Source organism: Zonotrichia leucophrys, chromosome 4 (assembly GCF_028769735.1).
Source record: "Zonotrichia leucophrys gambelii isolate GWCS_2022_RI chromosome 4, RI_Zleu_2.0, whole genome shotgun sequence".
Taxonomy (NCBI): domain Eukaryota; kingdom Metazoa; phylum Chordata; class Aves; order Passeriformes; family Passerellidae; genus Zonotrichia; species Zonotrichia leucophrys.
Genome location: NC_088173.1, coordinates 30,123,868 through 30,147,641, shown reverse-complemented (window position 1 = coordinate 30,147,641; position 23,774 = coordinate 30,123,868). Strand labels below are relative to the sequence as shown.

The following is a 23,774-nucleotide window of genomic DNA, read 5'->3' as shown; positions in this document are numbered from 1 at the left end:
CCTTCCTAAAGGACCGAGGTGCGCGGATTTCAAGAGCCCAGGAGACAACAGACAAGTCCTTGGGAAATAACGCTACCGAGGGCTGCTAAACAAACCACAGCCACTTCAAGAACTCCCAAGTAGTAAATACCTGGAGGCAGGGAGCATACCAAGAAGCAGTTATCACAGCTCTGTTGTGCTGCTACTGTTTCCTGGGCACCTATTTATGCCCATTCTCAGAGCCACAATAATAAGTGGGACTTTCTGAGCCAGCACAGCCTGGTTTTACTTGACAAGCCCAGCGCAATAGAAATGCTAGAAATGACATCTGCATTACAGTGTAAAAAATAGTTTTGAAAATCCTTTTTGGTTTTAGATAGCTTTAGTTTTCTCTGCTTTAATGACTAAAGCTTGTTCAGAATCTGAACGCAAACTTGTTGGAATTTGGACTGACTGAAGGGTATCTTCTGCATTAAGATCCAAAGGAGAGCAAGGTTCAGAACTAGATTATGCTCAGTTAGGGATTATGCTCTGGTTTTACACACAATACACTTTACTGAATCAGATCTAGCTGGGCTTGGTGTACATTTAATTTTATCTCAGCTGCGTGCATTTATTATTATCTCACATACCTCACTCTGATTAAGCGTGAACGGATGTATTTTTTCCTTAAAATGGAATTGTAAAATGTCTTGTCGATCTGTTGAAAAAAGAAAAATATAAGATAACAACAAAAAAGGAGGAAAGTGGATATATAGCTGGAAGGAGCATTCAGAAAACAGCATTCAGTAACAAACTCACATCTTACAGAGCCAAGAAACGTAGAGCAACCCAGCCTCTAGATAATATTTGTCCCAGACCTTTTATAATCATTTCCCCTTTGACCTAAGGCATATCATAAAAAAGCAAGCTCATTTTTCTAAATGTCCTATGGCTACATCAGTGTGCCACTGCAGTGCTGTCTCATCCACTCCCAGGCATAATGAAAAATACATGAACATCCTTGGAACACACTGCTGCACTCTTCCAAAGCACAGCTTCCTGAAGACTGCCCACAGAACGGATACAGCATGCTGTGCTCTGCAGTGCACTCAGCCTCTCTTGTAGGGGTCCTTTCTGACACAGCCTTTACCCTTGGTCTTACAGAAATCTATAGCAAAGCCACCAATAATTCCAAATTATTATTGGATTATCATGTTCCCCTATTACCCTTGTGTTTTTCCATATGCTTGGACAATCGTCAAGCAATTCTCATCGGAAACTGGAAATCCAGGACTCCTAAGGAATTGATCCCCAAATAACATCTTTACCAGTTCCTGCTCAACTACATCCTGTCAGGATGTCATCTCAAGATTGCAGGATCAGTCTGAGACAGCTCAGTGTGATATAACATGGCATGAAATTCTGCCAGGAATGGCTTGGGATCACCGAAGGATTGAGAAATAGCAGAGTCACTGGTGAGTTATGCAGCAACTCCTCCTACCAGCAAGACCCAGTAAATTGAACATATCCTGTAAACATCAAATGCATGACAGGAAAAACTGCACAGAAATGCTTTACAACATCATGTAAGCTGTCTCTTATTTTTTTGTTTTTAGCCCTTAAAGGCAGTCTATTTTAGCCAAGTCTCAAGATGTTCTGTTTTCCAAAGGAAAGAAAAAAATAATGGTTCTCAAACTATTCATATGTGGAAATATGTCAGATACAGAAACAAGCATGTAAGCATGAAATCTGGGGGTGATTCCTCCCAAGGAACACAAACCCCCTATTTTCCAGCCTTGGCTGTCACAATATGAAGCTTCATGGCATTGCACAGGGATATTGAAGCAGAATAATTATAAGGTGAAAACTGCACAATTATTATTTAAGGTGATTTTAAGCATACATTAGCAAGGAAAAAAAGAAACATTTTTAATGGTCATGCATTTAGCTGATGTTGGACCTTGCTCTTACTGGCAGTTATCTGCAATTAGTTTGACATTTAAACAGACAAAATTCTATGGAAAAAGACATCTCAACTGCAACAAGCTGCTGTAGATAGGCAGAATGCCTTTTATTCTCTCACTTTGCAGATTGCCAGCTGCTACCACTGCATTTGATGCATCCAGTTAAAAAGAGTTTTATTTCCTATAACTCCACATCCTGTTCCACCACAACCTCCCCTGGTTATTGGAAGCAGTTTCCTTGGACAAAAAGGGAGTTTTTCTGCTTTGTTTTTTTTTAAATGATAACATTTGCTTATCATTTATGTCACAGTGTTAACTGCTGCACCAGCGATTGTGTAAGCAGAAGCATGTGGCTGAGCAGCACTGCCAGCTTTCTGGCATGCAGTGGCATGTGCAATCTTCAGCTGCCTCGTCTTTGACAACTTTTGAGATCTTTGGGACAGGGACTTCTTTGAGGAGTGCTTTGCAATCAAAAGAGAGCCTTGAGCTGGGCTGAGATACACCTCAAGCTGCTGTACTGCTAACAAGCACAGTGAAATCAGAGGGACTTTCAGCTTGGGAGTGAAGAGGGCAGGAATTCACATTCCCTTGCAAGAGGGGGTTGTGTCCATTTGACATTCCCAAGTCTTTTATCTCCTCCTGACAGCTGGATCTTCAAGATACCTTACTGTCTCAGATGTCAACTGGTTTTGCTACACTTTCCACTTGCACTTCTGCAGCAGATACAGAGATCCCTACTTCTATCATCCATTCTCTTGTGTATCTTTGTTACAGCCTAAGCAGCTTGTGTGATTGTGGTTTTTGTACTCCCAACATGTTCAGCTTTCTCCTTTTCTCCTCAGCCTGGACTGCTTCCAAGATGTTCCATTCAGGCTGATTAGGAACACCATGTGCTACAGCAGAGACAGAGACTTCCAGTGGTGGCTCACAAAACTTTAGTTTGTACTTTTAACAAAAAGACTCTATGGAGTCCAAACACAACTAAACTATCAGCAATAGACACTGTTTTCAGAACATTTAATCCAGAAGGCGTGTTAGATAATTTTCATGGCGAGAGCAGGAAGCATATGATTTAAAATTATACCAAATCTGTTACTTCCATCCTCTTTCACACTTTCATATCTGAATGAGAAAGTAGACACCTTTTCCATTACACACTGTCACTGACTTTCCCACCCCTAAGTGTTGCCTTAGCACTACATCACCCACAGACAAAAAAATAACTGAAGGGTGGCTTTGTTTTCAGTGAACCTTGCAGGCCCCTTAACACCTTTAAATGTGAGCTAACATTTTTTACTTTTGCAAACTACTGTGCTGTATCATGAAAGAAGCCCTAGCCAAACCTCTGCACTGTCACCTACCACTCAACTGCTGATGAATTCATTTGGCAAATATGACCCAAACCTCTTCTTTCCTTCAACTATGATTCTGGTAACCTGAATTATTAAACATAATTTTTATATTCATACAGAGTTTATATAAGAGGAGAGTATGAAGGAAGATGCTGTCAGATAAAAACTTTCAGAGATTAATGTTCTGCCTTATATTTTTACAGTTCTTTTTTTGGTGAAGGCTTTCACCCACCAAACAGAAAACATTTCTCTCCAGCCTGCTAATAGCTTTCTTTTCAGTTTAAGTCACAACCATTGGAGCAAAAGCAACTAGGACTTTGTTCAGTGACTAGGTGTGACCTGGTCCTGCTTGGGAGAAGCATTTAAACTAATTTTAAATGTTTTGCTTTGATTACAGCCCTCAAAAGTGACACTGTCATGACCAGATCCCTTCAATTCACCATTGTTAAAGTGCATCTCACTGTTTTTCCTGGCCCTTGTCTAGCAACAGCTCAACTGCTACAGCTGTTGCTGCAGACAAGGTCTATGTGCATTCTGAACCAAGTGCCAAGTCCTGCTCCTTTTTAAGTGAGAAGCATTTTCCTGACAGTCTTTATTTAGAAAATGACATTTGTAATTTCCTCAGTTTAATTTCATATTCTCCAAACTTTTTACTACACTTCTCTCTATGCAGAACAATTTTCTTAGACAAACTGGACTTTGTTCCTGAGTGCTGGTCCATCCAATACAGTAACAAATAGTGGCCAGCACCAAAGATGCAGTAAGAGGGCAAAACATTCCCAACTGTACAAACCCAGACAAAAAGGAAATTCTTCCTTGCTCCTTGTAGCCAGAAGTTTTTTTATACTTTGATGAACAAGACTTCTTTTCCTATTCTATCTCAAAAAACTCCAGATCTCATCATCATACTCTTTTTCTTGTGTCGTACCATGCTCAACCTTCTAAGGCCCGTGAGCAATCTACTGAAATCTTTGTGATTCTTTTTGTAAAAATCTTTGTGATTTCAGAGTCTCACAATATGTCCTTCCTCCCTGGGACCCAACAAACACCCAAACTCTGGAAATAGGTCACAACAGGGATCCCATTGCTCCTGGGTATTGGGCACTGACATGAGCTGGCCTTGCCCAGATGTGTGGCTGTGTCTGGAAGTGCCCCAGCAAGGTTGGCTGTGTCAAGCCCTCGCTTTCTCCCACCACACACTGCTCTGCCACCACATGCTGGGTCACAAGGTTCATCAAAAAGTTATCTTAAATCTAGTTTGACAGAACTCTCCTCAGGAATATTTGCTGAATGCACTGTTATTTGCATGGGATGTTCCAAAGCATTCATTAGACATGGGAGCACAAAGCCTCTCATTGCTCAATAGTATTGCTTTTTTGCCTGCTGCCAGTTTAGTCCTTCAACAGCTATCCTCATACCACATTCTTCCTCTTACCTCAGTAGCTACTTAGGATGTAAAGCCTATTATTAGTGATATTTAAAGCTTTTTGACCATAAATAGAAATTGCAACATACAACTTGATTCAGTGACTCTCCCCAGTTTACAGTTCAACATGCTGAGACCCCCTAGAGCAGACCATAATACAAATCCAGTAGCTGCTCCTTTGAGAACCTGACATTTTTACTGCCCTGATTTCAACTAAGGGGTTGAGAGAGGACACAAAGAGAAAGACTGACTGGGACAGCAAAAAAAAGAATGTGGCACTGTTCCAAACCAGGATGTGGACATCACACTCTCCTTGGAAACAGACATTCCAATTACTACCACAGCCCTACAGCCACAGTCCTTGCTTGAGGTGAAGAAACCAGACTTGAAGGAGAGCAAGTTCAGTGGTCCCCTTGCCTCCAGCGAACCAGAGGATCAGGACCTGCCCATCAGAAACCACACTCATAAGGACAGCAGGTCTCACAGTGGGCAAGAGCTGTGTGATCCCAAACATCAGCAAACGGCATCACAAACTCCTCACAGGGCTTAGGCTAACAGGGCTGCTAAAGCTGAGGGGTGAGTAAGCACTGCCTGACTGCACTGAAAGAAGGAGCTCAGCTGGATGCTCCCCAGAGGCCACATCTGCAAAAGAGGAATTATTGTCCTTGTATAATTGTAGTTCCTAAAAAGATTGGTCTTTCGGATAAAAGAAATTAAGAGGACTAATAAATGGGATAACGTCAGGATTTAAAGTACCATGCTTATGCTTGGTGCAACCAATTTCAAAGGCATGTAATGACATGAATGTTTCATTATAGTTATGTGTATTAGTGACAGCTGGAATTAAGGTCACCTAAGTATTCTCATTCCTACTCCCTGCTTTCAATTATCCATAATTAGCTTCCTAAAACTTTCACACTGCTATTAAAATTTTGTCCACTTAGGGGGCGATTTCCAGCTTTGGGAGAGAAAATCAGGTTTGGTGAGAAAGGCATCTGTGCCAATATCCAGAGAAGGGCTTTGTGGTTGGGGATTTTCTTCTTCCCAAAATAACACACTTTCCCCAGGAAAATTACTACAGGCATTCTGGGTTTTTTTAAACAATACTTAAAGGTAAGGAGCTGAAATACAAGAGCAAATACCTCTTAGGAGAATAACAGTTTTGTGAAATCTGAGGAAAATCATAGGTTATGTATTCAGCTTAAAAGTGCCCAAATACCACCAACCACACAACGTCAGTATTGAATTTAGTTTCCCCCTTTGGACAAGACCATGATCTAAGTAGCCACTCTCTTGACCAGCCAGATTTTGATCACTGGTTTGCATCTTGAATCACTTCATTGATATAATTACTTGCAAACAATGCAGTAATTCTGGATTGTGAGTCTATAATTAAGATAAGGTTCTACCCTTAATCACACACACTATCGATAGCTGTGCTTTGCTTCATTTTGAATTCCTTTTTCCCCATCCATTCTCTTTGTGCACATTTTAGAGCTTTACATCATGCACACTGGATCAATACTAAAGTTACTTGTTTATTGGGGGTGAAGTGTGTGATGATTTTTCTGGATTTGTACATGCATATTACAACTTCTGCTTTCATGAACCAAGAAATGAAAAAGAAAAATCAACTTGCATGCCTTTTACTTGAGAAAATTGTATTACATTAGTAAGTCAAAGAAAGAAAGAAGTTGAAGGATCAGTGAATTTACATGGGAAAAAAAGTTCGATATTAGGCATATTTTTGATAACTATTTCATCTTTAAAAATTCATGAAATTTAGGTAGAGCTCACTGAAAGTTTGAGGTCTTAGAGATGATGAAAAGTACTAAGCCATAGGCCCATGTGTTACACTGCATCAACTCCCACCAGCATTTAAAAATGCTTTATATTTTCTTCAGAATTACGTTTCCTGTGTTACTTTTTCCTGTGCTAGTTTTTCATGTTTCTATGTGACCCATGGAAACAGGAAAAACTGAAAACAAAATTAAAAAACAAGAAAGTATGGCAGTTTTTAAATCTCTGCATTATATACCTACACCTGTTGTCTTTTTCTTCTTTTAATTTCAATAGGAACTTCTAAAAACAGCATCCCAAGTGAGATGCAGGTATTTGCTGTGAGTTATTTCCTCTCTCTGAGCACAGCATTTCACCTATCTCTTTAGGGCCACACCTGTATATATACATACTGACAGTCAAGTGTGCTGTCAACCTCTAATTCCAGAGCTAAACAAACATGTTGCCAGGCTGTCATCTTGGCCACTTATCCACTGCTGCTTCCCTCTTAGCTGAATTACCATGGAAAATCCTTTCTGCTTTGTTTCTAGCCCCAGCCACCCATAGAGGGCACCCCGATTGTACCACGCCACTCCAAGGGCAATGCTTCCTATTTGTGAGAATCATTCCCTTAAAACTAAGGTTATGAAGCAGAAGTTGTCAAATCCCCTAAATTTATTTCAGTACTTTTCTTCTCAAAATGTTCCTTAAATAACTTTTTTTACATAGATAAAAGATTTTTTTCTGATTTTACATTATTGTTTTTCAGAAGAAAAAAAAATACTATTTTTTTTAAGTCTCTGAAAAGCTAAGTTTAAAAAACTTAAGTATTCTGGCTTTTCTGGCTTAAGTATTCTGGCTGTTCTATAGATGCCTTTGTAAATAAAATTGCCTTTAGTGATGAACAAGAAAATCTTTAGTTAAAGTTCTATTCTTTTTATCTCATATTGGTACTATGTAATTACTTGAAGGAGCACATATAAAGCCTAGGAATGCTTGAGTTTAAATAGAGACTTAGGTTTTAGATTTTGGGATCTTTATCCATAAACACTACCAAATCTCTTTTGAAATTTATTACATACAGAACATTCTTACTCACTTTGGTCTGGATGCTGAAAACCTCTGAAAAGTCCTTGGAAAGATCTGGCTGCTGCAGATACCATAATTTCTGATTTGGCTAATTTATATTAAATTTTCTTTCGTTTTAGAGGCTAAGAGTGGAAAATAAGTGGGGGTTTTGCACACAGCGCAAATGAAGCTACATGGTATTTGTAGATACCTACACTTTTCCATTTGCTGTAAAAATGGAAACTCATGTTGGACTCCCTTGAACTTTAGCATACTCCCTTTTCTCAGGGCATGTTTACTTATCTCTAAAATGATCCTCACAGTCTGATCTCCCAGAACAAATATTCTTTAGGAGTGTTTCAAAAACCTGCTGCCTTGGGGATCTGCTCCTACTGAATTAACCTCCCGACCCAAGGACCATGAGGCACTGATGGGGCAAGCCCCAGACTTCTGAGCTTTATCTAAACACCCACGTGGAAGGTGTGACAAACACACCTCATGCACAGTTTCACCTGGTTTTGCAGCTATGAGCTCTGAAGGGATTTGTATTTCACCACCCTCTCTCTCCCAAATACACACATTTCTGCTCCCCAGGAAGATTTGAGTCATCTGTGACCCTAAAAGGCCAAATGCTGTAAAGCAGCAGCATCATCTGCTCACTCACCAGTGTTCTTGGTGTTTTCAGACAGACTTCCTTGGAGTCCAGATCAGATGGAAACCCTAATCAGAACTTTGACTGATCCTTTGGCCCTGCAGATGTGACAGTAACCTGTTCACAACTTATAGGATTCAAGATACTTCCCAATATTGGGATGATGCAAGCTTATCCCTGGGTATAAAGCAGAGAGCCTCTCAGTCACAAGCATCCTGTTGAAGGCTAACCCTTCCACCAAACAGGGTTATCAGGTATCAAAGCTGGGGGGGAGGGAAGGAGATGCATGACACCTGCTTGCTTCTCTGTTTCTTCTCCACCCAATTCACAGTGAGAGATTTGTCTTAATAACCTCTAAAATCATCATCTCCCAAGGGAGAAAACTGCCTCCTTCCTCACCAGTTCCAGTACAGGGACTCAGCAGTGAGCCCTTCAACCTGCTGAGAACAGGCACTATTACAAGAACTGTTGTGCAGCATTTTCCAGTGGAATCTCAAGTGCCTCTGCAATACCCAGTAGAAGCATTAAATTAAACCCACACTAATACAGCTCTATCAGATAGGACAAACGTCAAGACCTGCATTAATTAAAAACTTTCCCCCAACACCTGTACTTAAGGACATAGAAGATTCTCTTGTCATTGAAGTAGCTGAAGCAAGACATCTGTTTCTAAAGGAGATGTCCTGACACACAGTGCTGAGTTCTGAGGTGAAAATTACTTCATGAAATTCCATTAATTCAATAGAAATATTTGGATAGGCAGTGGTTTCTCAGTGGAAGCATCCAGGTACTGTTTTAATATAATCCCCAACCCCTCTGCCCAGATCCAGCCAGTTAGTTCTGCGCTGGTTTCAGATGGTGGAAGGACAAGGGGGTAGTCCAGGTGCCTTCCGGATTATGAGACAAAAGGGAAAACCTATGTTAGTCCATTCCATGGCTCAAGGCACTCCAGGAGGGAAAACAAACACCTCAACTCTCCCTCAGCCACCCAACCAACTAAGGAGGGAGCCCTGCTACACTCACACCTGAGGAGCATCCCTCCACCCAGCTCATAGCCAGGCTTACCAGCACATGGGAGCAGGAGTGAGTAGGGAAGGACAGCTGGGAAGGGTACAGTGTCCACCACAAGGTTCCACAGAGACACATGGACTCAGACAGGGAGAAGCAGCCACACAGCAGAGCTGGGAACAGCTCTGGCCAGAGAAGGAGACAGGGAGATAACAAGGTGCCTGAGAAGGGAGAAGGTTTGCCTAGGCTCTCCTTGAGGAGGGGAAAGCTCACCTACTTCTAGGAGGAAGTATCAGAAATTTATGGTAGTGGCAAAAAAGAGCCAACAGGTACATTTACAAACCCCTGATAAAGGCTGATATCTGTTTCTGTTGAGCAACCAGCCATGTACTGAAGGGATCACCTGCTGTAGCTGCTTGATATTCACCTCTCTCTCACAGCTAGAAACCTGCCAGCCTTCAGCTGAGACAACTTCCACTGAGACTGATATACTCATTTCAAGCTCTCCTGACTGCACATCCTCTTTCCCTGGGGTCAAAGATGACTTTCTACACAAGACACAACACCCCTCCACCCTTTTTCCTGCACACAGGGCATTTACTGCAGCTGCCCAGAGTAGGCAACTGGGATCATCCCAATCACCCAGGTCTATCTGATTGTCACAGCTCCCTCTGCCCTTTGGCATGCCAGAGAGGCTGAAGAAACAAAGCTTAAAGCAGAGCATTGGAAATCTCCTCCAGGATACTGTTAGTAAGAGAGTAGTTAGTGTCTCCAAGGCATTCTTAGGAAATCCAAAAGAATTAATACATTTTGTGGGAGAAGAAAAGGAAATCCAAGTCTGGTGAAGGAGTTGGAGAAAAATAGTGCATAAAAGTTGTGCAGAGGAGCCACACAATAAGTGAACCCACTATAAAATAGAAACTCCTTGGAGAAGGAGCCATAAGGCTGAGACTGTGCCCTTTTTATCCAGTGTAAGAGGAGACAGTCTGGCACAGAACATTTTAGCTTGGCAAGGCAAGAGGGGCTGGTCCAACTCGATAAGTGAGGAGGCTCTGGTGAGCTGGAATATCTCTTTCCCTAGTGGCATTCAGTCAAGTCTGATTTTCAAGAGAGCACAAAGGAAATGCTCACAGACACTTACAGGAAGCCAGTCAAGGAGTAAAGACCTTTCATCATCTGTTCCTCAGTCCCCTCAGCTCCACCCCAGAAGACATTTTCCAGACTTTCCAGTCAGCCCTGAGATGTTGACTGGTGCACCAGCTTCATCAGCTCTCTGGCATGATCTGGCTGCATTCCCTCCCACCTTCAATGAGATAAGAGTCAGGAATGTTGTTCACACAATGGGCGTTACTATTCAAATCTGGAAACCAAAGCAAACATCAGGCATTTGCGGCAGGTCCCAAGGAAGTCACGACATGGCTTCCATATGGAAGCAAAAACATTTTTCCTGATGAAACACCAGCTCTCAAATGAGCTCTTTTCTGGAGCTTTCTGGAGACAAATGAAGGAGAGCTTCATCAGGAAGGAGTCAGAGAAGGGAACACTTGGCAGGGAGTTGCACTAACTCCGGTAATTTGAATGCTTCTGATTATCAGAGATGATTCACTTCTGTTCACTTTGCACCAAATATTGAGAAAGACATTGCATTTATCTGCATTGACTCACTGTTTCACAACGTGAGCTTAGGGTATCGTTACTACTATGACAATGTAAAGGCTTGGATATCCAAAACCAGCCAGGGAAAGACTGCAAAGGATTTTGGTAAATCCAGGCAAATTAGAAAATGTGATAAAGAACTCAAGTCTTTTCTCCTCTATCACAGAGTTGCTGTGAAGATGCTGAGAATAAAAATGCAAATGTTTTGCGACAGCTGTCTGTCAAGCTATTAAGAGGATACATGTGTCTGGAAAGATTGCTTTGATTTTTATCACCACAAGATGAGTTTTGCTGTTATAAAATCAGACTTACAAGGAACACATTGTTTCATTACTGTATGGAGTTGCTTTCAATAAGGTTACAGACAATTTTCCATCTCATACATCCTTGTTAAATGGAACACCTGGAACTAAAACCACAAAAAGTCAAACTTAGAGCAGGGACCATTTATAGAAGCAAAGAATTAATAAAATTTGAGAGAGGAACATAGAATTTAATGGCTGAATTAAGGACAGCTCTTAAGAAAAATTACAGGAATGAAGGAAAGACAGCACAGTTCTGTGTACGTTTGTTATGGTGTTACTTATCAGGTGCAATTAACATGCCCTGATATAATGGTTCTCACTGCTCAACCTGCACTGGTATTTACTGTCACTACTGTCAGAACTGCTCAACACCCAGAGAGGAGATGGGGTTTCTAAAGCATTGGCTTCCATTCAAGCATCTAAATTGATAGCCATTTTCAGAGGAAATCTGATTGCATTGGACACTGTCTGAAATAACTCCTTAGCTAAAATGGGTGTTTCTTTGCCAAAGGAGGCACATGTTTTTTAAAGAAAATGAAGAAGGAATGGATTGGGAGAAAGGGATACAACTGTAGACAGTAAAGTGTTATTCCTCAGACTCCTTCTCAGTCCTTGCCTTTGTTCTCCCCCCTCAGCAACACACAGTGTCTTCTTGGTCAGGGAGAACATTCCCTCTCCAAGGTCCTATATCACAAGGTGAAAATTATTGCAATTATTAGGCAATAGCTGTAAAGTGATACCACCTAAGCCAACACAGCCTATGTAAGACTCTGTGCATACAGATATGCACCAGAAGTACATCCTGGGAAATCTGGACTGGGTCCCAGTAGACAAAGAGGGCAGAAAGAGAACAGACACATATAGAGAAGAGCACAACTTGACTAAGATCACTGAAGCCCTCAGCAGTGGAGCTGTGAAGAATGCTAGCACTGCCAAGTCCCTACACAGCACCCTACTTCTCCAGAGCAATGTCCAGCACAGCTCACATTTTGTTGTGGACAAGTGACATTGCCCTAAATTAAATGACAGTGGTGGGCAAAGCATTGTCCTATTAACTGGGTATCTGTGCATGGTTGCCAAACAGGAGGGAAGAGATATGCATCGGATTCTGATGAATGAAACACAAAAAGATACAAGCACAATCACGTGCTTATTGTTGTATAGAGATGAACTCTGTAATTAGCATCTCTGGGGTAGTGTCCCAAAGAGAAAACAAGAAAGGAAATTGCAATGTGTCTATTTATTTCCATAGCTACTGTATGACTGAGAGCCACTCAGCAACCTCTGCTATTTGTAGGAGGGTTTCCCAACAAAACATACCAAAGGCGCAGGAAAAGGGCTCGTGTGTTGTTTTCTCAACACACAGTAGCAGCCCAACAGGTAGAGTTCCCCACCCTGTAAAGGAGAGGGTGTAAAAGAATGCTTTCCTTAGAGACAATGGGACATAAATCACAAAGCCAGGCTCATGGAAAGAGAGCACACACAAACAATGAGATTAGCTCAGCTGATTAGAGCCTGTTGCTAAAAACACCAAGGTTGTGGGTTCAATCACTGTATGGGCATTTCACTTAAGAGTTGGAGTTCACGGTCCTTGTGAGACCCTTGCAGCTGGGAGTATTCTGTGATCCCACAATCAGTGATATAGGAGGGAGCTGAGATTATTTTAAATATCTGCTTCACCACAGCAGAGACAGAGAGAAGTGACAGGCTAGAAGATGCCAAGTGGCAAGTGCCTGGTGTGCCAGGTATGATCATGTCTCTCCTGCTATCCATTTCCTAGGTCTGCCTACCAGGGTACTGAGTGTACACCAGACTCTGTGGTCTCCGAGTGCACTGTTCACATTAATGACTCTTGTATTATCACACAGTCCTTAATGGAAAGGCACAATGATCCAAACTTACCAGTCTCTCAACCCTCTCGCTCAGGTCTCTAAATCTTCCTGAGGATTGTCTGGAAAATTCATTCTTGTACCGGATGTTGGTGATTTTTACATTGGCACTGTAATAGAACAGCTTCTGATCTGTAAGGGAAGGAAGAGGAACAGGCAATACTCAAAGTACCAAGATGAATGAACTTTAGAGAAACACATGGCACTGACTGATATCCTGACATCTAGGGAGTGGGTAAGCCTTCAGTGTATCCAACCCATTCAAATCCAGCTTCCAAAAGCTAGGAGCAATCACTTGATCCAGTTAGGTGATCTAATCCAAATTTTCCCAGCAGTGACATTTCTGGCCAACCAACAGCACTTGGGGCTCACACAAGCGGCACCTTGCTGTTTAGTTACCTTCCTTCCTGGCCTGTCCACTCAACACCAAGCCCTGGCAGGAAACTGCTAGTGATCAGAGAAAGGGAACAGAGAAACACCCCAGGCAGACATGCAGAAAGCTCTGTTTGGCACTCACGTAAGGGAGACCAGACACTGGTGTGTTGACTTTATCCCAGAAGTAGATCATGAGAAAAATGTGAAACGAGTGACAGTAAATGAAAACCAACAGAAACCACAGCCCTAAATGACCCTGCAGAGCAGGACATGTTCCTAGGAGATCTGCAAAGATGCTAAATGTGGAGGGAAAGAGAGCTCTAGAGAAGCCAGTGTTTTTTCCCCCAAAAAAGCTTTAGACAGATTGGTGAAAACTCGCAGTGTCATCTGGTACAACAGGGACAGAGGAAATTCACTAAGCATAGGAATAGTGATACATTATGCAAAACTTACCATATGCCAGAAAATAAACTAGGAGACCAATGGTGATAGCTGCTGCCACTGCTGCTCCAATAACGATTACAGCGATTTTCCAGGGCTCAAGATGCCTTATTTTGATAGGTGACTGACGAATTCTGGGGAAAAATAAGAACAAAGGTAGATTATTAAGAGATCCTTTTCTATTTAAGGCCCTCATCTCCCCCCCCAAAAAATTAAACTAAAGTTTTCTCCCTCAACATTAGTTGTTTCTTCCCAGCAATACTAATTGACTTCTCACCCAACACCCTTGAAAATGAAACCATGACACAAGACTATTTTGAAATAGGTGTTGGGATGTGCTAGAAGTCAAAGAACACAGACAGGTTTGACAGTTTTAGATATTATTAGGGCCAAATCAAATAGGAGTCTTAACTAAGATTCTCATGTGACTCCCAACTAGAAATTTGCAAGACCAAAACTTATTTTTCAGATAGGTGAACTTTCACACAGCAGTGTATACAGCTTTTAATTGGTTAAGCAAATCAGTTATCGGACATACTGGCATCTTTGCTCCCAAAACTGCTTTGTGCAGTAAAATTGGGAAAAAGCACCCCATACTTTGTATAGTACATATCTGTACATTATTCTAGCTGCTCAGTCCACTTCAGCCTGCAAAACAAAGCTGAACAAAAAAGAGAAAGAGATTTCAGAGAGCCAGCCTGTGTTTCCTGTCTTATTCAGACTGAATCTAAACACAAAGGCAAGTACTGCTTTAAGCAATATTTGCTGAAGTGATAGAATGACAGGGACGGGCAAAGACATGTGAGTAGGAACCTCACCAGATGCTTCTCTCTGCTGTGCTCTTAATTACATGGGTACTAATCAAAATTAACTCATGGAAAGCCAATGGACACAGTATTATTTTAAAAACTGCCTGAAAAAAGTTGGTTAGAGCAAATTCTGTCTGTCTATAAACTCAAAGACTTCTTTAAGAAACTTAAAGCTATTTTTTATTATCAGCCATTACCAAACACAGAACAAGAAGCCACTATTTTTGGTAAAGAGTCCTTCATTCTGTTTCAGACACCTCACCCATGCAGACATGCACACCTGCAGGTTAAGTACAGCCCACCTCAGGAAAGCAGGCTGCAGGGATCCTCTCCCTTGGGTGTGAGGCGCCTCAGTGAGTTCCTACATACAAAGTACACACTGCTCACTCCCGGAGCACACACCTCACGAGCCAGGTGCATTAAATGCATTCAAATAAGTTGAAATAATTGCAAGTGACCCCTGCAGCTGATGCAGGAAAAGGACAGCAAGACACTGTGCATGGCTCATAAATAGCAAAGCAGATTCTGATATTTCATTCTAATTCCTGTGCAATGCCTTACAATTACAATCTTATTACTTTGGCTTGAAAAACAACTGACTCAGGCCAAATATCATGATACGTGATTGAATGAAAATGGAGTAATAATTTGTCACTTGGATCTGTTCTGACTTGTTCTGCACGTCCTATTTAGTGTTTCCTTCCCTCCTGCTATCCTGTAGAACAGCCATTAACCTCTCATCAGGTTTGCGTCAAAACTCATTTGTGACTCCATAGCAAAAAAACCACCCCCAAATGCCAGACAAACAAAACACAACCAACCAACCAACTAACCAACCAACCAACCAACCAACCAACCAACCAACCAACCAACCAAGAAGACCTCCAAAAAGCAAAGACTGAAATTAAAGTTGTATTAACAGTTCAGAGATAAGCACCTCCAAAATTATTTCTGAAACTACTGTATGAAAATTGCCTTAAATTTCAGCTGGAGAAATGAAAAATATGGAAGTATAAATAGTCAGGATTCTACCTCACTAACAAGAAAATTTCTAAGTTGTAGCTTTTAGGTGAAATCATAAATCACTCAGTTGAATCACTCAGTGGTGAGTTCAACATGCATTTGTTGTTTCATGGTTTGTTCGGGTTTTTTCCTCTCACTCCAGGTAATAGTCTTTTGCATGGCCTAAATGCTTTGCAAATGTGTCTATTATGTTTGAAATGAAACTGAGTTACAAGAAAAGCCAACAAAACAAACACAGAAGTGCATTTTATTTAACCTACTCTTATCATCTTGTAGATACTCTCATTTAAAAAGCAGTTGTCTTGATTAGGCTGCACAGAAGGAAAACACTTGGAAGGTCTTTCAGCTGTAATGACCCTGGCATAACCTCAAACCAAAATGCTGGGTTGGAGAAGCCCATTTGAAAGGCTGAATGCCACCTCTGCACCACAGCAGGGTGAGCCTGAAGAAATTACTGCCTATCCCATCAGTGAAACAGCAGTTTCAGACCAGAAGTAACAGGGCTGGGACACAGTTAAATAGAGTACTATAAATCTGAAACCTTCTCAACATTCTCTTGTATAGAGTAAAACTTTTTGTAAACTCTTATTCTTTATTTCTTGTATTTCAAGTTCCATATTGTCATTAACAAAAGCCCCAGTCCACAACAGTGGACTCACTCATGTAATTCTACTCACACATATGACTTTCACCTAATTCATGAAACCTGTTTAAGAACATCATTTCAAAGAGGTGCAGAGAGGTTTCAGCACCAGCTTCTAAACTGAATTTCCTCAAACAAGAAGCTGTTTGACAAATTAATCTTAGAAAGTCACTTAACAGGGGGAGGAGGTGCTGTTTGGGATTTGGATAACTTTTATCTTGATTTTTATCCTAAACTTTCCCCCTTCCTTTTATATATAAACAAGAAACAGGTGTTAAATTTTATCCTCCATTCCTAATTTCTTTTAAAAATGAAAATTGGTTTTAAAAACAAAAGGTATTTTTGAGCAAAACATCCTTGGTTAGGCTGTACCATCTGCACAAACATCTTGACTAGACATGCTGCAGACTAAGAGGATTTCTAATCCAGGTTTTCAAAGATATCTGTGACACAAACCCACAAAGATTATTGAACTGATAATTTTTTATTCCCATTAACTTTGAATGTTATTACTGCTTTGCTGTACCTTCTAAGGTTCATTCTTCAAAAATTAATTATTTTATCTGACATGTACCACTGTGTAAACTTGAACAGCACTTACAGGGATTCAGTACACACAAGAGAAATAGTTATTTGCCAGAACAGTTTTTGTGCCAGAACTGAAACAAATGAGATCCACGTGATGACCTGTCAGGGTGTCATGGTTTGAGCCTGGCACAGAGCCAGTGCCCCCCATGAAAATGCCCTCACCCTGGTGTCTGCTGTGAGATGTGACCAGGATCACTATGGAGAGAGCTGATAAAAGTTCAACACTGGGAATTTATTTTTCTCAGACCAAGAGGCAAGCAGCCTTTGCTTACTCCATGGGAGCTATGTGCTCAAAGCAAGGGAACAGGAACTGAATGCACACTAAGACTAAAAACACTCAGCTGGGAAAGTCACTGAAGTCCTCCAGAATAGAAGTGGAAATTTCATGCCTGAACCAAATACCTGAAGATGAAAGCTCCCCACTGACCTCAGAGGGCTTTCTGACAAGGTCCCTTCTGCCTGCAGCAAGTGGCCTGTCCCTCTTCCCCAGGAACTCTGCTCTTTCCCAGGAAACCATGTCTGTGCAGTAATCTTAAGTGCACTGCAAACAAGGACTGGATTTCATCTCTTGATAGAAGATTGCTATGTCTCCGATTAAGATTTTTCCAGTGAGGAAGAGGAGTGAAATACTTGCTAGCAAAGAGAAACAAGAACGGCCATAGAATTGTCTACACTGACATAATGATTTTACTTCTTTGTCCTCTCTTGGTTTGCTAGTAATTCCCAACATTGTCTCAGCTTTTTCAACTGAAATTCAGCTGACATTTTCCCAGAAATACCTACTGAGACCTTCCCTGAAGAGTGGGATGTGATTTGGAGCCCTGCATTCCATACTTGGGTTCCTTCACATCATACACAAAGAAGCCTTTCAGGAACCTTTTCCTCAACAAGGAGCTCACACCAATGAATGCAGAGCCAGAGGGATCTCTCCTCTTTGCATTGTAGAAGGCATAAGAAAGACACAGTTAATTATGTCTGACTTTTAGTAACAGAAGAGTATCAAAAGAAAAATGTCAGTCTCAAAGGAAAATTTAAAATATCGCCTAATATCCTAACTTGGGTTTTTAAGGATGTTTAGTTAACAAATGATAAACATTGCATTAAATAAATCATAAATGCACTTGCCTCACTGCAGCCTGAAACTCTTAGTTTATAGAAGAAATTAGTATCTTTTGCCTACTGAAATTCAGCTTCACTTCTTGCAAAGAAGCAGAATTAAAACTGCCATCTAGGAATCAAACTGCCTGCTTCAGAGGAAAAGCCTCCAAGATTTTCCTCACCAGGGCTGGAAGCACTCTGGGACAGCAGTGGAGGTTCTCCATTACCTGCAGTGAGCTCTGTGCCAGAGGCAGTGTCCAGCCAAGTCAGCATGCACCAGGAAAGAGAGCACAGGCTCTGCTTTGGCACCCACCCACTGGCAGTGGCTGCTCAGGAGAGGTGCTGACAGGACAGGCTGATGAAAAGCCAAACCCAAAACAGTCACCTGCAGATGATCTCCTGTGGACTATTACATGTCCTCTGCTTTTAGTCGTTCCTATAAGAGAGGCATGCTTAGATTGACAAAACTTCACCACAGTTTTAGGACACATATAGTATCTATTTCTTAAGGTGCCTTGAGAAAAAAAAAAAAAAAAGATAAAAATCACTATAGCAGTAGTTTTAATATTACATTACAATGCAATGTAATAAAACAAATACACAAATGGTAGGGCAGTGATGTGCTTCAATTTGTTTACTGAAACAATCTCTTTACTGGTACATACCATCACTCCCAAGGAGCTCTGCAACTCTGATACAGCTCTTCTGCTGGTGTGCACCTGTGACAGCTTATGTGGACTCAGAATCTGACCCAAAGCCTCCACCTTCCTCTGTAGTTTAAATGCTCATATTTCTGGATAATAATACCTATTTCTGTGCTTTATACTTTATGTCCTGGTTTTGACTGGGATACAGCTAATTTTCTTCTTAGTAGCTGGTACAGAGCCATGTTTTAGGCTTAGTGTGAGAATACTGTGGGTAACACAGGGATTATTTGGTTGTGGCTCAGCAGTGCTCACTGTCAGTCGAGGACTTTCCAGTTTCCCACACTCTGGCAGTGAGCAGATGGGAAAGGAGCTGAGATGGAGCATGTCCAGGACAGCTGACCTTAACTGGCCACAGGGATATTCCATGCCACAGAGCATCATGCCCAGTATATAAATGGGGGGAAGGTTGGCTGGAAGGGGCCATTCCCTGCTGTAGCATGGGCTGGGCATTGGTCAGTGGGTGAACAGTTGCATTGTACATCAGTTGTCATTCTTGGGATTTTTTTTTTTTTGTTCCCTCTTGATTATTAATAATAATCATTTCAATTAATAGACTGCTCCTATCTCAACCTATTGTTTTTTACCTTTTTTCCCCTAAATATCCTCACCATCTCACTGGGATGAGAGGTGGTGTATATGGGGTGTGAGTGGCACTTAGCTGCTGTGTGAGGTTAAACCATAATATATAATAAACAGTTGTTAGGCTGGGTAGATAAACAGTGAAATGCTGTAACCTAGCTATGTATTTTCACTGAACAGAGATGGACAAATTTCTTCATGGGAAAAATGCTGTTGAAATTAGAGAAATCTCCCTATACAGGTCATTCAGCTGATACTGAAACCCCAGGAAACTCTCCAGTGGCAGAGAAATTGGATAATTTCCGTGTTCAATTCTGTATAAAATCTGTCTCCCTGTTATCACCAAATCTGTCCACAGACTACATAAAGCTTTCAGATGGTCTAGTAGCAGAAGCATGTCAAATTAAGCCATCCCAAGCTTTGTGTTAGCTTGGCTTCATTCAAAAGGAGGATCTGCATTTAGTAAAAAAGGACAAACATGGAAGGAGTATGTGGTAGAAGCAGAATGCCTTGATTTGCAAAGCTTATGCTGACCCAAAATGCCCAATTATAAAACTGCATGGAGAAAAAACAATAAAGGGAAATACTTCTGAAACACCCTCTAAAAACAATAGCAGAGGCCAGAAAAGCTGCTGGGATTAACCTGGGGCTTGCTCAGGGAATAAAGATGACAAGATTTTAAGGCTTGGGAGGAGGTCTTGTCTCATTCTAGTTTTCCTGTCTAAATTGGCCAGAAACTGAGGGAAATCAGCAAGGAAACATCAGTGGTTCCAATTCCATATGAGTCAAATCAGATGTGGTGTGTACCAGAAGCAAAAGTATTTCTCTTAGAGTTTCCTGAGTTCAGGATCTGCTCTGGGACAATCTGAGCAGGATAGGTTTCTCTTTGGCACCATGCAGGAACCACATCTGCCTCCTGCAATAATCAAGGTAAACTCCCACTAATGCCAGCGGCACATGAGTGTCCTTGCACCAGGCCTGGCATCTATTTCCTGCTACACCTCAGCAGCCTGTAATTTGCATTCATTTTGCCCACCTACTGCATGACAAATTGGTGCAAGTGGCACTGCATTTCCACCTGCATATTCACTTTTGGACTGCCATATACAGCACCAGTGAGGTCTGCACCTCACCCTGCCAGGGCATGAGAGCTTCACAAGGAAGCTGCAGAGAGGACACTGCACCTGCTTCCCAGAGTGCAGGACACAGCACAACAGCGGGACAAGACCAGCAAGGCTGTCTACTCCACCCAGGTTTCCACAGCAGCTTTGCTTCCTGAAGGATTTTACAGAGCACACGTTCCCACTTGGCTTGAAATGCTTTGAAAAGAGGCATCTAGGAACTGGATAAAGCTAATAGTTAAACCCCACTCTTACAAGGGACTAAGGCAGAGGGGGATGAGCTCAAACAGAAAAGCTTACAGCTCCACACTCAGAGCCACATCCCTGCCCAGCAAAGAACTCTGATTACACAGGGGCTTTGATTAAGACTAGGCAGTTTCCCTCCTTTCCCAAATGTAAATATCCAAATCAGATTTCCCCCAATGTACTTTAGATTTTATAATAATTTAAACAACCATTGAAACAATTAAATCCTTTCCTAAATAGGAAGCAACCAAATTGTACTCAGAGGTTATTTAACTACCCTCTAGCACACTGTCATTAAAATTATTTACACCATTGCTGATATCACAAGGACATGGCAAGAAGAATTACATCTAACTAGAAAAAAAAAAAAGGCTTTTCAATTCTGTTAGGTAGAGAACTCTCTTTTAGTTTTCCCTGCTTATGTAATAAACACAAACTGATAATCACAACTGATGGGGATTTCTTCTTTTCCTGACAGAGAGAGTAGCATATATTTTAAGTTATGGATATTAAATGAGGCAGAAAATCTTTGGATATTGAGAAGGGTATTACTAAGCAGCACAGAGGCCAAAGATGAACTTCATCCTCTCATGGCAAATCAGGACAATTGACTAAAATTATATTGTTTCCACAAAATGAGAACAACACTTTAGTGGGCACAAATAATAAGTTTTGTCCATCCGGAAACAATGTTTCTATTTCAGCATGCCCTGAAATTATTTTAAAAACCAAACTTTTAAAAATACCAAGGATGGAAAAAATAAGTAGTATCTTGCAATCATCTACAGCCATTTGCCCAAAGCAACACAGAGAGATTAATGTTGCAGTTTTTAACAATCACACATGAAAATTCAACCATCCATTTAGGATGCTAAAAAATAATTCAATTTATTTTGAATTTTTGTCCCGAGGTCATACTTTTAAGCTTCATCAACTGCTAGGACAACAAAAAAACCCACACTCATGGGAGACTGAGCATTCCCCTATTGCCATAGGAATCCAGAATCCAGTGAGTTAAACAGAAATTACAAATTCCAAGATATTTACTGTACATCTAGAACCCAATCTCTGTTCTGACCCAAGAGACAATAGCAGAGTGTTGCACCTGGAAGACTTATTTTTGTAAAAATACTCTGAACTTTCCAGTGCTATCTGAAGTATTGTTATGGTAAAACAAAACTAAGGATATCCAGAATTTCTGACTGCCTGAAATACTTTCTGATGCAAACCACCTAATCATTCCTCCCTGAAAATCATGGTTTCTTCATTAAAATAAAAGGGTTAAAACCAGAATGATGAACACCTATAGTGTTCCCCTTATGTAGTTGTGCTGCCATTACTTATTCAACCAGGATTTTTTGCAGGATTTGGGGAAAATAATATTGCAGCTACACCTGACCCAACCCCCTGTTTTTCAAAAATCATGTTACTAGCACTTGATTTTGACAAAAGAGCTTCTTGGTTTCTGCCCTACTCTGCTGTAGGCAGATTAAGATGATCAGAAGGAAGAAAAGATAAGTGTCAACCTGACATCATCTTTCTAAACAGACAGCAAATCATTGTACTCCTGACCATACTAGAGAAGGATTTCCTTCTGCATTTCTCACTCCAGCCATGTTACTCTTTTCATCCAGACCACAACCTCCAAAACCACCCTTTCATCCTGCAATTCCCTCTTCAGCTTTCCCTCTGTTTATCATCTCTTTTCAGAATGCACATTTCAAACAGATCCAGGATGTACCCCGGGTCTAAAATGATGAAAGAGGCATAGATAGAGCATTGAGAAGAAAAGGTCAGAAAAAACAGATTTCTCCCCTGGATCTATGTCCTTGAAGCCCTAAAGCTTTCCCATAGACAGTATCCTTTACCACCATTACACCTCCAAATTAAACTTGCCAGGTTCAAGCATGCCACCTACTTCTGAAGATCCCATGGTAGGTCCCGGTAGGCCTGGTAGCCTTTCTGGCCTCCAATGAAGGCTTGGCTAAAGTCTGGGCTGCGCAGAGAATGGTGCTGGAAAACGCAGGAGTCGCATTGACTGGTGTGACGGGAAGGGAAAGCTGTTGAATGAAGATCCTTCATTGAGGCACGGTTGGCGCAACACCCAGCACCCTGTGGGTTATTGCAAAATGAGGGAACGAACTTCAGAATAAAAACAAACAGAGGTAAGCATGGAGTTGATAAGGAGACTGCAACCTTCCGATCAGCTCCGCATCAAAGAGCTCCCCAGGCAGAGATGGAGTGAGCAGATAAACCGGCCCAAGCAAGACTTGCTCTTCGCCACAGCGAAACAGGAAGTGCCTCAGATTTCCCTTTTCCAGCACTCCCTTTCTGTCCAGCTTGTATCCCTACTGCAAGGCCTTGCCCTGAGTGGCTGCACCTTCTACCACGTGCTCACTGTAAAACCCACAGCGGAGAGGCACCGCGCTGTCCGCAACGCTAGGTCACTTGTCTTCTGAGAGAGCCACACAAAAACAAATATGGACATAAATAGCTTGGTCAGCCAAGCCTCATCTGCCTCGGTGCTCACTCATCCACAGCTGTCCTGGACTCCCTTGGCATCAGGGACAAGACAACTATAAGTATCCAGCCTCCTAATTACATGTTAGTCATTTAATGGTTGGCATAACCCCGCCTGTGGAAAATGCTTACTCTGTGAAACGGGCCACCAATCTCCTTGGAATTCCCTTCTCCCAGCACAAATGTGATTCTTCAGAGCCATCTGGAAAGGGGAAAAAATCGAGATTCACTAGTGAGAAAATGTGCATTTACATCAAAACTTGAAAATCACAAACCAAAGAGTAAAATTACAAGAAAGCAAATCTGTTTTCTGCTGTTTGATGCACTTGCATTGCACGTGCCAAAAAGCGTGAAGCATTTGGTTTTCCCATGAAGTCTCCAGATTTCAGTTATTTTTGTTGGAACATTCACTCTGTTCCAGAAACAGCCACAGCATAAAGGGAGAGGAAGAAAAAAAACAGAGAAGAGGAAAATTTGATGAAAATTTTACCAAAACATACCAAGTCATTTTCCATCTTTCCCCAAAGTTATCCATTCACAGGCATTTCAATGCAATTGTAGGAG

The 23,774-nt window shown here is 41.4% G+C and overlaps 1 protein-coding gene across 1 annotated transcript in view; it reads right to left on the bottom strand.

Annotated features, from left to right (window-relative positions):
- Positions 1-22,772, bottom strand: part of LOC135447356 (transmembrane protease serine 11E-like) — a 40,234-nt gene extending 17,462 nt beyond the window's left edge. Inside the window, exons 1-4 of the mRNA XM_064712288.1 lie at positions 22,609-22,772; positions 13,889-14,010; positions 13,074-13,192; positions 612-679 (exon numbers count right to left, since the gene is read on the bottom strand). Coding sequence (XP_064568358.1) covers positions 612-679; positions 13,074-13,192; positions 13,889-14,010; positions 22,609-22,772 — 473 coding nt within the window. The remainder of the gene's footprint in view (positions 1-611; positions 680-13,073; positions 13,193-13,888; positions 14,011-22,608) is intronic.
- Positions 22,773-23,774: the final 1,002 nt, after the last annotated feature.